Raw genomic sequence first — 17,435 nt, forward strand, 5'->3', positions numbered from 1 at the left:
TACCTTGGTTGCCGTCAGCTGGAGGTGAGCCCAAGTTAGAGCAGCGTGAATATCAGACGTCAGTCCTGTGATACAGTGCAGTACACTACAAAATTGTTTCTACTGAAAAAACACCCAGCCATTCCGAAGGTTATTAACGGGTCATTTGTGCTAACACTACTGCCAAAATTTAAAATTATCTTTTATTTGCTTGTGGTGTCTATAGGGATTCTAGTGTGCGGAGTAACACCGTAACCTCTTGAAATGCTTTTGCTTTGGTTTCAGTGGATGTATTCGTGGTTACCGCTTTGAAGTTTCTTACCACTTTGAAGTTTCTTGGTAAAGAGACCTCTGATATATTTGTTATTCAGATTACTTTTGTTCCAAAGCTATACCTCCCAGTATTCAAAACAATCTGCTCTGTTATTGAGGTAGTTTGCTACAGCTGACGGGTGCTGTGAAGCATCGAGCTAGCAAGCATTAAACTTCTTGGGAAAAATGCTCTGTAAGGTGGCAAAAATAGTGAAAGAGATTTCCAGCTCCCACCAGCTTTGCAGGTGACTTTTTCTGTAGCCACAAAGTGTGATAACTCTGTGTTTGTGTTTCATAAATAATTATAAACCCTGAATCAGCCTGTTGGAAATATGCTATATCCTTAAAAGAGGTTTGTTTGTGAGACTTTTATCCTATTACTGTTCCAAACTATGTGCATATAGCTATGAAAAGACTTAAAGAATTGATCTGGTATGGTATGAAATTCTTCAGGCATACTCAACAAGACTGCAACATTAGTTTTTCATCAGATACTACTATGATCCTTACTTTACGTATAGAACTCAAGTTAATGTATGCATGTTCTTATTCTTGTACTCTTTATCTTCTGTCAGAGATGGGATACTAGAGGAGATGGATCTCTGTATGGCCATTCTTACATAATGTTTATAAGGGACTCTGGTTTTCAGTGCATTGTGTTATATTGTTAATATTGACTTCATTGCATCATAAAATAATTTTCTGAAGTAGATACTATTCTGTGTGCATGTGAAGCTGGGAGCTGCGGGCTGACACAGGCTTTCAAAAAATTCTGCTTTGTAACCTAGAACAGTATCTTCAACTCTCGCAGCGGCAATCCTGATGTGTGGTGACCCTTCCTTTAATGCACTGGGCTTTAACAAGAGGGACTTTTGAGCTGAGCAGTTTCTGTCCAAGTCCCATTTTGATTGAACCAGTAGCACTGTCAGAATAAAGGAGAAAAAAAAAAAAGTGTTGATAGTTTCACATGTAAGCAAGAGCACTAACTGTGTTCTGTTTCTCTCTTGTTTTTTTGGTTCAGAGATCACAAAGGACATCTCCATGAAGAATTTGAACATGAAGACTGTGTATGTTCGTGTTATACCCACCACAGCTGAATGTTGAGAATTCCATTTTTATGAATAAGACCATGTAGACTTTTTTCCACAAAGGAAGTCAAATTAAATTAGTATGCTTTTAGATTAACATCCAAGCTGTGTATGGTACTTTTAACATCTCAAATTGCACACAGGATGTTTTCTACCAGTGCATGTCTAATATGCTGCTCTTTGGTTTCAAATACAATGTATTTTCATTACGTTATCTTATGATACTGTAAAAGCTGTTCAGACAAATGTGAGAACTCCTTAACCTTAGATATCTATGCAGTAATTTGCCTGAAAGAAATGGGACTAGTACCTCAGTGATGCTGTTCTCTGCCTGTCCTTTATGCAGGGGGCATCTTTGATTTTCTAAGCCATGGGTTACCTACAAGGCTCTATGATATCTATACCATGTTACAATAGTGTGTGGCTGTTGATTTAAAATACTCCCTAACTTCAACACTTGGAACAATAAATTTGCTTCATCTCCAAACTCTTGTTTCTCTGAGTTCAGAGTACTTTGCTTCCTTACATTTTCTAAAGACGATAACGCTTGACACACCATATAGATCAGGAAAACCTAGAGAAACTTGACATCTGAAAATGCCCATACTGAATGCTAATGACTGGACTGTGATACTGTCAGGTTTGGGGAATTTTGTTTGGTTAGGGTTTCTGGGGAGGGTTTCAGATTTAAAAGCAGTTTTAGATTGAAAATAGCATTGGGTTTGTAGTTTTTATAATAGTCAATACAACTTGCCAAATGTTTTAGTGTTAACTTGTATATCTGTAGGCAAGTGAAATAACAGGCAACTGTTTCTCAGTTTGAGGATGTTTTTTGGCTAGTTAAACTAGAAACTTAAGCACACTTAAATTTCACTGCATTTCAATAGTGTTGTTAAATTAGCGTTGAAACTTGCTATTGTACAGCATACTGAACGTGAGAAGGTATACGTGCATACAGCTGCCTTCGCTGCTGTGCCTTTATTAGCTTCCTGAGAACAAGATTACGTACACTGCGAACAAGAGTATTAACAGAGAGTAACGTTTTGTAAGAGTAACAAAGTCTTGCTTAGCATGTTTTTTCATTGCTCTGTGTTTTTCATCTTTACACTATGAATATAAACCAAAGCTTTTTTTGTGATAACACTGTGTTAGTGGGAATAACTACAAATATATGTTCTGTGTAACTACTGTGCTCTAGTGGACCATACCAAAATTGTAAGGACCCGTTGGAAGTAAATCAAGTCTCTGGCATTCAACTTACATGGAATTTTTATCAGTATTAAAAATGTCAGTGCCTGAACCTACTGAATCACTGGCCCGTTCAGTTTATTGGACATTGCCCTCTACCTTTCCCTGTAAGTCAGCTTGCTTATCTTGTCTATTGACGTAGTGACATGGAAATCAAATTGGTATTGATTTTTTTTTTTTTTTTTGGTCACATTAAAAATGTCCAGATTATGTTTTCTGCGAAGGTAAGATGCTATTCCTAAGCTGAATAACTTCATTATTTATGGAGAATAAATGAAGATGGCGAATGATTCCAATCTAACCTCATTCTTAATGAGACAATCTAAGGGGACAACATTAGTTGCATTTTTAAAGAGTTATTTGGGATTTAGCGTTTTGTGTGTATAATTTTTTCGTTCTAAGGATGTTGGCTGGCCAAGTTCTGTGTAAGGACTGGATTATATATATATATATAAGCATATATATATATATATATGCTTTCCAGTGAATTAAAAGCCCAGCCAAGATTTATGAATTCACTCTGAGTTACAAACAGAAAAAGATAATCTTCCAACAGAACCTTTTTTCTTTCTCAAATATATTTATAGCTGCTTAATGTCAAAAATAATCTGCCCTTAAGAGAAGAAATACTTCTTGTGACCTTAGTCCAATAATCTTATGCTTCACATGAGGTATAGTTGAATTGGGTTTCCTGGATTTTCTTTAAGTAAATGACTGCTTTATGCTGAAAATGAAAACTGGCCTTTCCCTTGACTTTATACATGAGCTTTCTCTGTGAAGATGTTCTGCAGAATAGCACTGCCTGTGATGCACTGTTAAAACAGATGAAGGCACGCTGATAAAACTTACTGTCAGAGGTAAAGGATTTAAATTATTTACTCAGAGAAAAGGGGTGAAGGAAAAATATTGCTGATAATTCTGTATGTGTCCCTTAGTTCTTCAAGACCTATGCAAAGGCAATAGGCTTTAAGACAATGTTAGCAAAGACAGCACTTTATTTCTGTAGACCTGAAATTAGTCTAGTTAGTTTGTGCATGAGGCTGCATGAAGGTTGCTGTATTAGCGTAACTACCCATTACCTGCTTCTTGGAGAGCGTTTATGGAATAATTGAGTTTATACTGTACTCTGTAGAGCAACTTAAAAACCAGAGGGAGGCAAGCCATTATTTCAAGAAAAGGAGATGATGATAGACTACAAACTAGATGTGAAGCATAGTGGTTTTTTCATCCTGTTTCACCACAACTTCATGTGCAAACAGAAAGCTGGAAGAATGCTTTCCTGTGGGTTTCTAGTCTTACCACAAAAAATGAGACAAAATATGGCCAAAAAGATAATGGAATGTTGAACTGCTTTTACAGAGTCTCCACAGTGTAGGTACAGAGTGCATCTGTAATGTAACATTTGTATTCAGATGCCATCTTAGCAGAGGGACGCTGCCCACCTGGCGCTTCATATTTGAATAGATATGGATGTCTCCTAGATTTGTCTTAATGTTATCTAGCTGCATTTTTTTCATTTTAGTAAAATAAGGTATATATTCATATTGCTTGAGCTGGAAGTAAATGGTACCACACTTTGAACCGCATAAGAAAGTACTTCCGCTTGCTCTCACTGTGCGAACAGGGAATGGTGAAAGTCTTGTTCCAAGTGGCAGTGTAGCACAAAGGATTATCTTTCAAAGAAATGCAAAACTCTTCCTTGTCAAGGAGTATGTTCAACTAGCCCTAAATCTGTCTTTAGAGAAGTTGACCCAAGAAATCCTTCAGTAAGATGTGTTTTTCTTTTCCAAATGAGGCTTGAGCTTAAAAATTACAGAAGGAAGACCTTTAAAGTAGATGTACTCTGTAGGGCATGCAGTGTAAACTACTACATTAAAGCTGTTGTCTCTCCGTGTAGCTTGATTATGCTTTTTTCCTAAGGTATTGATTCTTTAAAGTGAAGTTGGTGCTGTATGGGTACAAAGTTATGCTACCTCTTTCTTTCCAGGGTTATGGACTTAATTTCCAGGGTTAGAAATAGTGTGTAGTGCTTGTTGGTGTTTCCCTTGCCCTGCTTCACCTCAGTCGCCTTTCTTCACAGCACATGCTTTTCATTCTTCCTTTTTTCCTCTTCTTTTTCTGTTCTCTGTTTGGTGTTGTTGTTGTTGCTGTTGGGTTTTTTGTTTGGTTGGTTGGTTTTACCTTGTTGCTTTGAGTTTCTCAGCTGTGGCTTTCTGTCCACATCCACATACTCCTCATGGGCTGTGATGGCTGGAACAGAAACTGAGGTGTGCCCTTGCACTCTCCACTCTGATCATATCACAAGGGTGGAAATGCCCATAAATGCCATTTCTGTAGGATCGGTAAAAGCTGTCAGAGGGGAAAATTCAATGTGCTTAGGACAGGTAATGGAAGAATGAGACCAGAGTTTATCAGAGGACACTGCTGAAAATGCTTCTGGGTCAGTTAACTTTACATCAACCTTGTACATAAGTAGTATGTAATTAAAAAAAAAAATCTTGCAGAATTATAGCTTAATTTTACTTTCAGCTGCTGCTCTGTTAGTTGGCTATGATCTCTTATCTGTAAAACATACTGACAGTGAACGTTAGGGACACGTTGTGTCCCATTTGGGTGAACTTGTGCTTTTTCTGCCTTCCTTCTCCACATCCATTTTTAGTATTTTTTTTTTATTCTGGATAATATCTAATTGTTGCTTGAGAGAATTTGTCTCATGGGATCTTGAAGTGGGAAAAGTTTCTTACTAATTTTTTTATTGAGGTTTCCTAATGCACTTCTGTAACCTCATCTAGGTTGGGCTAATAATAGTATCTCAGCTTGATGTGATACTCTTCAGGATTTGTATACTTCAATTAGCTTCCCTCTTAAATAGCTTGTTACACAAATTAGGTCCTGAACCACTGTTGCCTCTCTCTGCATAGAGAAAAACACTACCTAGGCACTCACAGAACTGTTACGCCATTTATTGTACTCTGTAGGAGTTTGTATCCTTGAATTCTGATGCAGTCTGCTGACCTTCCACTGTTGCCTTTCACCTGATAGCAATACAGCACTCTCCATTTTGAAACTCATTGAAATGGGTGCAGCATCCAGTGATCTGCAAGAGCTGGACTCTGCTGAACCAGCTTTTTGCTGTCGGGGAGCTGTAGGCACTGATACAAAATAGATCTGTTGTTATAGCTGTATCCAGAAATTGTGGTGCTGTGGTTTAAAAAAGAAAAATGGAGACATCGTTCCCTCTCTGCCCTGCCCTGGCTGTTCCTCCCCGCCATTTCCCCTCCTTGTCTCAAAAAACACCCCCTTGAATCTGTGGAGGCTGGTTTGGGCTGAAAGTTCAAAGCCTGATTTGCTATCTCTCCCATTTCTACCAGATAGGAATTCACTAAATATTTGCTAAATATGCTGTCAAGGGTGCCAAAGGGCCTGGCGTTGACTGAGACTGGTGACAGGATGACATCCTTGTCAGGCTTAGCCAAGATACACCAGCAAAGCCGTGCGGACAGTATAGCAACAGGGCTGTTTGTTCCCTGTCAGTCCAGTTTCCATCTTTCCTCAGAATAAATCAATGTAATGGTGGGTCAGGCTAGCTATATACCATAGTAATTTTGTTTCCTTTTTCAGCTGAATGTACACAGACAAAAACTTGCAATTCTGTTTTGCTTTCATGCAGTAAAAAAAAAGTGACTATTGGTATCTCTCTGCAAGTAACTTCCTTCCAGAGAGAAGAATGGTTTTAAGGAGAGAAAAAAAAATTAGTTTCTCCTCATCCTGTTGTAAGTTGAATAGCAGCTGTTCAGCTGTAGGGCCCTTTTGCAACTCAGAATCTCTCTGTTTTTCTGTCAGCAGAGGTGGCGTCTAGGTATCCTTGTCATTACTGGTTAAGCACAAAGCAATTATTCAGTATATCAAGTCATTTTTTTGCTCTTTATCTGATTTCTTAAGGGATAGGCTTGACACTGATTAAACAGATTGAAAAAATCATATACGCAACTGCATAACAAAAAGTGAACTTCAAAATAGTCTCAAATGGTTTCCTTTAGCACGTCTTTTTCAAAGATGGAACGAAAGAGCAAGCAGCACAGTATCATCCATGCATGGAAGCAGCTTTAAAGTAGGAACACTATTTGCTGAGTTAATTTTACTCTTGCTGTGCTGTGAGTGGTGGTTAACTGGGGTTGGGGGGAGGGTGTGTCTTCAATTATCTAATGTTTTCCCCAGTTAAAATGTTTATGTAACCAATATAATTATAGCTTTTATGTAATTGGGGGGGAAAAGGTTCCTATTTCAGTATGTCTGGGTATTTCAGTTAATTTCCAGTCTCTGTCTGTACAAAGTTCTAATTAGGGGTCACAAAGCTCCTCAGAAGACTTCTAAAATTCCTTGTAGATGCAATTGAAATAAAATTGCCCCTAAATATATTTAAATTTTTTTTTAAAGACTTTCTTGGGTCAGAGATAAGGAAGTTCTGTATATATTATCCCAATTTTGCAGTTTGTTCCAGTTCTTTTTAGTGTTCAAAACAGTGCAGTCAAAATCTCCCAAATAAGCAAAATGCACCTTGGCACTTAATATTTGCTACATTTGATCAAGTGTGACAACCGGACATCTGTGCATAAGGTAGTTCCACAGAATATCATTTGTAGTATACCTGAAGGACAAATTTTTTACTTTTGCTTTACTTTTCAAGTCAGCAATTTTGCACAGGTGAAGACTATCAACATTTAGAGATGGAGCATGTGTTGTGTGATTAATAGTGCTGGCAAACCCCCAAATCATGGGATCTTTGGGACTTACATTGCCTATGGATATCATATGCCAGGCATTGCAAGTGGGAGGAGGGGAAGACAGAAGCAGCATGGCAAATTTAATTTAGGAGATCTTATACTGCAAATCTTGCTTATGGACATGATATAGCCTAAACAAGGATGAAGGATCCTGAATATTCCTGAAGATAAGCAAATGTTTGTAGGATGAAAAAGAAATGTTGCTTACTGTGTCAACTGAACAAGCCAAAAAATAGGCTTATGCTCTTAGAAACCAAGAGCTTTACAGTAAAGGGAGTTGCAATGAATTAGTATTTAAACAAGAACTACTAATTTCATACTCGTGCCAAACAACACAAGTACCAAAATAAGCAAGCACTGGGCTGTATAAACAAGACTATCTGTATGATGATGAAGTAATCTTTCCAGTCGAGTACTGATAAGGCTCCTACTGGAGCACTGTGTCCAATTTCGGCAACCAAGCTATGAGGAAGATATTGACCATTTGGAGGGAAGCCAGTGAGGAGAAGCAGGAGTAAGGTCTGGGAAACGCGACCTGTGGGGAAGGACTGAAAGAATTGGCATGTTTAGTCTACAGCAGAGAAGACTGAGGGTGAGATGTGGTAAGTTTTCCAATAAATAAATAGTAATTACAAAGAGAATAGTAATGAACTAGTTTCTGAGAGGCTTGCAGTTAAAGTGGATGGGAATTTAGGCCACGCATGAGGAAAAGCCTTCTGATGATAAGGATAATCTGTCCCTGGAATGGCTGGACTAGGAAGGTGATAGGATTTTCATCTACAGGAGCTGGGGGTAGACTGGAAAACCTCTCAAAGCCTTTTCTGACCCATTTTTTTAAACGTATTTTGTCACCTAAGGAAAAGATGAGTTTTCAGAAAATTCTTGACAAATTTCAGCCTGTAATTAGCTAATCTATGAAAATTACTGTGGAAAGAAGAAAATAAACTGTTTCTTGCCTAGAAAGGCTGGACCAGATGATCCTTGAGGTCCCTTCCAACCTGGTATTCTATGATTCTATGATTAATTCTAAGGTATGTTTTCTATTCAGATGTCAATAATAATGCGTCCATCATTCTGATGTCCGAACACCTCTGTGGCAAATTGAATGCTTTTACTGCACTCTATTTGATTTTATATTTAACTATATTCTAATGTCATCTGAAAGAAGAATGCCAGCACAAATGCTGCTTAGGTGAGTCAGACCTGCATTTGGATATACATAGTAGGCTATTTTGTATGTGGTTTATCAGCTATTATATGTACAAGCCAGATGCACTAGCAGATTTTGCTGGCAATATTTGGGTACCTTCAAGAATCTGTCATTCACCTGATGTGAATGACAGCTAGCATCTAACTTAAAAGATCAGCTCTGTCAGAGGAATGAAAGTGGCTGTATTAAAGGCATAGAAAGGGGATTTAAAAAAAACCAACACAGGTTATATTTATCTATGTGCATGATGGCTGCTTGCCCCAAAGGGCAACAGAGAGGACAAACTCAAACTAGAACATTTAGCTTATACTGCAAATCATTGGATGATACCATTAGTCTTGTGGACTTGGAAGGAGCTTACTCCTGATGTTAATTCTCCAAATGAATTAGCACAGAAAAGTGTCTTGGGTTCCTTTATCCTTTTTTTTTTTTTTTTTTTTAATTCCCTTTTTTTAAAATGTATTTCTCAGCTGCTTTGCCCTCCTCTCAGTGGCATAAACTTACAGTTCAAAACTAACAAAGCAGATTAACTGGTAAACAGCCACAGGAGTTTCTATTTTCCCCACCCTAAATTTAAATTAAGGAAAAACTGAGTATCTCTCTGAAGAAAAAAGTCAAAAAGCAGTCATGTAATGTCTCTTACACAGTGATTATGCGAGGATGTAATCACTGATGATGGCATGGTATCAGAACTTCTATATTTGTGATGTTTCAAGTGTACTGATGGTCAACATCACAGGATTAGTATTCTTTTCTAACCTATGTCCAGCGCTAGACTTTCTGCGTTTTATAATATGGAGTTCTGAATCTTAGTTTTACAGAAGGCTTGAATCTCTTCCACTCCATGGCTGAGTACAGCCACCGCCCTGTGAACCTGTGCTTTCGTTTTTATCACTTCTGTTTTTAGCCAAAAAACACTGGCTATTTCAGGCTATACATAATCCAAATAGACGTCTTCCTTCCCCCAAGGGAAATAGCAAAGAACCAGTAACATTCACCATTAAAAAATGGAAACATCTACAAAAAGGTACTACAGATGTAGACTTAATGGTCTGTGTCCAAATGACATTTTTCTGATGGTATCACCAAATACAAAATACAAACACAAAAGGCATATGAAGAACGACAGCAATCTTATCAAAACTGAGTTTGACAAAATTGTAAAATATTTAGCACTGACCTCTATTATTGTGTAAAATATTGTTTTCTGCCAGTCTCTTAGTGGATGCACAGGCCTATAATCAGGGTAGATTTCTTAGGAGATGTACTAACCTCAGGTTGCACAGGCAAACACTAAGGATCCCAAAGCATTGCTTCCCTTTTCCGTATTTCTCCGTGACGGTATGTTGCACATTGCAACACCTTTGACTGTGAGCTTGTTTTGGCAACTGGCTGCAGAGTGGTTTTTCATTCCTGCCCTCCTATTCTCATTTCTTGTGTATGGACTCAAGGGATTATTAGACTCAAAGCTATGTTTCTGGGCTTGTCTCTGTGCTGAACCTGAAAGGCATGAACATGGTGACTGCTGCCAGGGGGTCCAGTCTTAGCATCATTTTTTTGTTGTTGTTGGTTGTTTGTTTTTTTGTTGGTTTTTTCCCCCCCCCCCATCACTGACACTTTGAATGTCTTAAGAATGATAGTCATGTTACTTTGCTGTTTTCCAAAAAGGCATTTTGCAGCTCATGGTTCAATAATGTATATTTATATTTTTAAAGGTTAAGGGTCTCTTTGAAGATTTGGCTCTCAGTCTGTCACGAGTTAATTCTTACTTGCAGATTACTTTTGTGGTGTGCATGAGTTGCTAAATGAAACTGTGACTTTACTCATTAATTACATCATGCATATGTGACATGAAGAGTGAAATCATTGAGGGGGAAAAAAAAATCCAAAACCGTGATTTCTTTCAAGGTGAAGAAATATGCTGATTATTTTGTAGGTTTGCATTTTTAGAAGTTAATACATTAACTTGAAGCCTGTGAGTCTTGTCCTGTTTCTACCTAGCTCAGTAGCAAAGTATCAGCTCTGTCTGCTATATTCCTCCCAAAGCTGCCATTCAGAGCCTGAATCCCAATTAATCTTTGTTATATGATGTCAAAACAAAAATAGAGAAACTGACCCAGGAGTCAGTAGCAGCAAGTTAATTCTTAAATAGCTTCCATTATAACAGGAGGGGGGAAGAGGAGTGAAGTAGGAACAAAGTGAAAGATTTTCATGCAATTTTATGTAAGGAAGAGCAGATGAGGGGACAGAAACACAGAGTACATGTCATCTTTATTGGAAGATTGTCTCCTTAAAGCAGATGGTTTTAGGGCCAAAGTAATTTACATGGGGCAATAATATCAAACAGTTTTTGTACATCTTTGTAATAATATGCCTAAAATATTGTCAATTTAAAACTATTTTTACATGGAATAAGAAACACTGAAAAAAATGTGTCAATCCCTTCCAAACAGTTATTACAATATTTTATAGTTGTAGCTAGCGGTTTTGTGTTATGAGTCTCTCGGCATTTTCCTGTATTACACTGGATATTATCAGTAGAAGGCAGTTACAGTGGGGCTTCTCTTTTCTGGGGGCGGTGGAGGTTGGTAATATGAAAATCTTAATCGTATGGTAATCTTAACAAAATAAAGCAAATGAATCCCATTTTTGGTTTGTAAACAAAGTGCAGAGCTGTAAGGTAAACAGAATTTTCTACCTGCTCATGTCTCTTATTACAATACTCCAGAACTGGTTCACAAATTTTTCCAGCCGTGTTGAATATATCCCCTAACTTGGAAAGACTTTCTTGGAGCAGTACCTTATCTCTGTTCACATAAACGTATTAATTTAATTTATAAAATGCAGATGATTAGCACGTATGTCAGCAATGAAAGGTTATCTATGATGCTGGTTGTTTCAGAAAGGAATTGCTTCCTAGTGCCAGAATTTAGGACACAATGAAATCACAGTGTGAAAGTGGTGATTTCAGTTAGTGTCAGTAATAGTTGAAGTAGTCATCTGAGCACAATTTTATTGCATAAAGTGTAGTTGTTCTTATTTAATTTTGATTTCAGCATCATAAAACTTGCAACCAAGACTCAGACTTCCCTGCTGACCATTAAAGGTAATGATGAAACTAGAGGGAGACAAAGCCTACCATTAGAGAATGTAAGAGATCATTTCAAACTAGAACTCAACCATTTTTTGCTTCTAAAATAAAGATCCTAGTTCCTGTCTTTCAAAAAATAAAGCTGTACCAATGTTCTCTGAAGACCAGCTAGTTTGAACAACTGTTGCATTTAAGGAAGTCAAGGGATGTTACACAGAAGAGCTTCTTGCAGGATGCACTGCTGGAGCGCTGATGAGTGATCACAACTCCTCAGTAGTATGCTAAGGAAGAAGAGGCAGTTTCTGAAGCAGACAAATCTTCATCTGTCAATAGCTTTCCGAAGAAAGTGAAAAGCGGCACTTTGGGGTTTTTTTGAAAAATTAATAGAGACTATTAATTCAGAGGTGGCAAAAATAGAGAACATGATACAAATGGGTGCATTTGGGAGAATAAATTTTTATAGCTGTTGGTCAGACATACATAACTTGACCAGGAGTTTATACTTTGGAAATCAGGAGTTCCATAAAATGCAATTCAATACAACAATGAGTATAAACAAAAAGGGTGTACAGTTGGAGATACAGATTTAAGCAAGAAAAGTGAGTACTTACACCAAAATAAAAATATTTTAAAGTTTAATTAGTGAAGCTCTTAGGGATTTAAGGTCAATAAAAATTAGTAAGGATTTGAGATGAGAACTGTGGTTGCTGATACGTGTGCACCTGTCTGAGTGTCATTTATGGTTTCCTGTTGGATAGTCTGTTTTTTCCTAATATAACAATGATATTAAAAATCACTTCCCACAGCTCACCTATATTTACCGTTTTGAGCCACATCAGTGTAACATCCCTCATCCTCCCATTCTTTGAATAAAGCTTGTTAGTTAAAGAAAACCTAGACCTGATATGCCTCTAACAGCTGAGGCTGAAACTTAGTCCAGGAGTTCTCAGCAGAGCAGAGTTGAGTTAATCAAATAACTTTTCTACATCTCAAGTACAATATCTAAATTGCTGACCTTGAAACTTCTTAGAAATATCAAACTAAATATGAATTTTTTCAACTCCTTGAACTATTGTCTCTATTTCACAAATGGATAAACCAAAGCAACTCTTACCATTGTCTTCCTTGTAGGGATGGTGAATTGGTACAGCATGGTACATAAGATCTTGAACTGCTGTGTTCTCCATTGCTAGGCAAGAACAGGAAATAAAGCATAGAATAAAACATATTCTATTTTTGTGTTGCTTAAGTATTGCTGGAAGTATGGGAATTTGTTCTACCCTTAATATCTCTGTTCATTTTCATGTAATTTGCTTCCTTCTGTGGCTACGAAGAGGATCAAGGCCTAACATTACAATACGATGTAACAAATGGAAAAGTGAAAGTAAGCTGGAGGATGAAAGTGTTATCATGGGCTTTCTGGGGCTCTCAAGCGTGTGTGCAAATCCTGAAACTGAAAGGGGTGGAAGCGCTGTGTTTTTCTTTCCCCTTCTTCACCTCTTTCTGTCGCCTCCCTCCCATTTGCTCAACTGTAAAATCCTGCAATGTTTCACAATCGCTTTGACAAAAATTCGTACGTGGAAACATTTGCATAGTCTTTGTTCATTCCTATGCAAAACATGATTTATTGAAGGTTGTAGCTTGACGAGGTAGCATCTGAATACACGAGCACCACTTTTCCACAAGAAAGGAGGGTTTACTTCTCTTTACCCACTTAAAAGTTGAGTCATTTCCTATAAATACACTGAACATAATGAGGATTTAGGCATGAAACAGTCTGTACTAGCATTTTAAGAACGAATTTTGTATTTTTTTGTACACTTGAAATATATGCCAGGCTAATCTTAGAATGCCTTTTAAAGCTTAGCAAGGTCAAATAAGTGCTTTGTGCAATCACACACGTAAGTTGTATTTAACTTTTCATTAACTTTTCAGTGTGCTAAAAAATATGAATAATTCATTTCCCTGCTGTTTTTATGTAACCATATGATAAATGAATAGGAGAGAGGGGAAAAAAGATGAGAAATTGGTGAAGCTTTGTCATGTATGCCTACCACTGAGAAACCACTATGACTGCCAACTCGAAGAGCGTGCCACTGTATAGCTTCATTTTTATTCAGATCCCAGTAAATTATAGAATTAAAAGAATATTAATGTGTACTAAGTACATCTACTTGAACACCCCCTTATAATTGTAGAACTTTGCAATAATTGCTGCTTTAGTATAGACTTTCAGATTAATATATGCCATTGCAGTTCATTAAATGTAAGTCATGTGCGTACATACTCTGTGAGAAGTTTTAAGGAATGGATGAAGACTTGCTGGTATCTTTTTGCTGTGCTTTGAAAGACAGTTGCTTGTCTTTTATGGGTTTACTCTTGTCTTGTATAATAAAACAACCTTTTTTCAAAGATTGTATCTTCATACCTAGGTTTGATTTCTTTGGTCTTGCATAACTGAACATACACTTACGACTGTCCTCTGTGCCTATATGCAGATTACAAGGTGATCGTAGGATCCGGGCAGACACTACTTTGCACTGTAAGAGTTGATTTGCTGCCTCATCTAAACCTTCAACGTTTGCCTTAGTGCAGAAATTCCTGGATTTCCCTTATTGAAGTTCTCATAACTTTGAATCAAATGTGTTTTTTCTATTTTGCTAATTGTTGGAGACTAAATGTAGAAACAACTAATGAACATTGCTTTACCCAAGAAATAAACCCAAGACAGTAGAAAACTTAAAGAGGAAACAGTGATAACTTCATTTAGAAGACCTAGCCCTGCCTGCCTCCTTCCACCGTTAACAGAACAGTCCGTCTTTGGTACCTCCATTCTGTCCAAATGCCTCATTCCCTTCTTCATCAACAGAGAAAGTAAGGAAACGATTTGGAGTAACCAGAGGTATTGGGGGGAAAAGTTTTGGTGTTCATCCCAACCTGTTTATTCCTGGAGAAAATAAGTCATCGAATTGCAAACAGGAGGATTTCTGAAAGGCTCAGGGACTTTTTAGTTTTACCAGTCATCCCAGAACTGTTTTAGCAAGCCATCACCGGAGGACCAGCAGACAACCCACCGCAATCTTTTCAAGAGTTATTGTAGCTTTTGTTTCCTGACATACCCCAGTTCATTCCTGCTGCTGAGATCCAACTTTCTAGGCATAATTAGGACAGCTACCTGAGTGTAGTAACCTTTACAGTTGCCACGCTCTGGAAATACAGTACATTAGATTGTTTTTTCTTCTGCTATTGAGCCAGAAAATTGTTTATTTTGGTGAGATAGATAAATTGTAATGTAATATATAAAAGTAATATTTGCCTCATTAGGTCGTGTTTGTAAATGAGGATAGAATATGCATCAGCCCAGAAGCAATAGCGGACTAGTAGCAAAATACCATTTGCATAGGCATTGCAGAAGAAACCTAAAACATGCAAATTCCATCTTACGAGAATAATACTTCTCCCAGTGACTTGTTTGTGTTACGATATCACATACATATAAGAAAAAGTGTAAACCATCTCTAAGAGGTAATTAAATCTTAAAACTTCAGGGGGTGGGTGTCTGGGTGGGATATTTTTGTGCAACAGCAGTATTCTGTGACAAACACTATCCCCAAGGTAGTTTTGATCCAATTATCACCAGAAAATGCTGGAGATAAGGTAATATTTCCAGGATCCAGTAAGTCTGGAGAAATTCAGGTCACTCCAGAAAAGCATTTTAAATTAAAATTCATCCCTATGTTGATCCATGATTAATTAAAGGTTGTGTAGAAAGTTAGTTTGAGAGATACTGTGGTTCGGATGCTCTTTGTTAGTAAATTGTTGTTGCTGATAAAGATCAGGTTTAAAACTTTAAATGACAATTTTGATAGCGATAGGAGTAAGAAAGAAGTTTCAACAAATCTGTTCAATCAGCGTGGTGGAGGAGAGGCTAATTTCATTCATCTGTATGGGATACAGAAGAGTTGAGGCTGGAAGGCACCTCCAGCTTCCCTGCTCAAAGCATGTTCAACTACAGCGGGTTACCCAGGACTGTGTCCAGTTGGGTTTTGTGTATCTCCAAGGACGTAGAGTTCACAACGTCTCTGGGCAATCTCTGCCACTGTTTTACCACCCTCACAGTAAAAAAAAAGGTGGGGTTTTAGTTTTGGGTTCAGATGGAATTTCCTGGAATTCAGTTTTTGCCCACTGCCTCTTGTCCTGCCACTAGGCACCACTGAGAAGAGCCTGGCTCCATCTTCTTTATTTCCTGCCACTGGGAACTTAACCACATGAATAAACCCCACCCTGAGCCTTCTCTTCTCCAGGCTGAACAGTCCTGGTGCTCTCAGCCTCTCCTCATATGACAGATGCTTCAGTCCCCTAAACCTCTCCCTGGCCCTCTACTGAACTCGCTCCAGTAAGTCTATGCTTCTCTTGTACTGGGAGCCCACCAGCACTGGACCCTGCACTCTAGATGTGTCTCACCACTGCTGAGCAGGGGGGATGGATCACCTCCCTCAACATGCTGGCAATGATCTGCCTAGTGCAGCCCAGGAGGCTGTTTGTCTTTTTTGCCATTAATGCAGAATGTTTTTAGATTTTTTTTTTTCCTCTCTTATCTGGGGCAATCAGTTGACACTATAAATCTCTGCTGATGCAAATAAAATCAGAATTTATTGTCTGAGAAGAAACTACAAGTGAAGCCACTTGTAGTGGTTTCACTAAACTGGGAGTAATTTTTTTACCTAAAAGTTCCAGATCAATATAAATCAATATGTTGCTGAAATGCTACAAGAAAACAAAAAACTGAATGAAAAATAAGAAAAAAGGCTTGTACTTTTTCCATCTATACTGTATTCCATGTCCACATTTTTTCCTTCCTGCTGTTTGCACTAATCACTAGAATACATGTCCAAGATCATTAGACAGATATATGGATTTAATTATAAAACAATGTAAGAGATTAATCCTATTAAAATGACCAATTTAGGTGTGTAGTCACCTTAAATTCCGCTCCAGATAATGGAAAGATGCAAATGGTGATACTGAAGAGGTCTTAGGAGGCCTGGAATGCCACCTGGATGTATTTACTTCTCTTCTAATTGTTTTATATATGTGTGTGTATATATAGATGCATACATGTGAGTACACACATACTGGAGTCTAAGAATACTACTCCGAACTTCAGCACCATGGTTCAGTGTAAAGAATATAAGCCTATGTAATCATGATGATATATTAAATCTACAGGTAAGATCCTGCTGCTAAGAACCCACTCTTTTAAGAATTAAAGCCTGCGGGTGAGATCACACGCAAATGTTAGGGCCATACATGCTAAGAATATGAACTGTCTTGCTGCCATTTCCGTATGCAGTTAACCACATAAACTACTGAGACAGCACATCGTATCAGTCATGCTGGTAATTGTGGGATTAATTTGCAGGTAGGCTTGGAGGTACTTGAGTCTGTCCATGTCTGACAGGAATGCTTACGTTCATCTCACCTCAGAGCTCATTTGTAGTAATTGCTGAGAGATTCAAAGCGACTATTTATAGAGTGCTTTGGAGAAATAAGTACTATATTCATTAGTAGAAGTTTTGGCCAGAAGCTGAAAAAGTAAAAAAGCAGACTTCAATGTTGATAAATTGCAGAGCAGCCTAACAGCATTGTTAACTTCCTTTCACAGTGACATGGGTCTCCTGAGTGGATCCAAGGGCTTCCTGAATGTTTTTCCTGGCATCTAT

The 17,435-nt window shown here is 37.9% G+C and overlaps 1 protein-coding gene across 1 annotated transcript in view; it reads left to right on the plus strand.

Moving 5' to 3' along the window:
- IARS1 (isoleucyl-tRNA synthetase 1) overlaps nt 1-2,681 on the plus strand; it is a 111,714-nt gene extending 109,033 nt beyond the window's left edge. Inside the window, exon 35 of the mRNA XM_009476712.2 lies at nt 1,313-2,681. Within this exon, the coding sequence (XP_009474987.2) occupies nt 1,313-1,395 (83 nt within the window). The 3' untranslated portion in view covers nt 1,396-2,681. The remainder of the gene's footprint in view (nt 1-1,312) is intronic.
- The last annotated feature ends 14,754 nt before the right edge of the window (nt 2,682-17,435 follow it).

The sequence above is a fragment of the Nipponia nippon genome, unplaced genomic scaffold (assembly GCF_047370975.1).
Source record: "Nipponia nippon isolate SJK-2023a ecotype South Korea unplaced genomic scaffold, ASM4737097v1 scaffold_9, whole genome shotgun sequence".
Lineage (NCBI taxonomy): Eukaryota > Metazoa > Chordata > Aves > Pelecaniformes > Threskiornithidae > Nipponia > Nipponia nippon.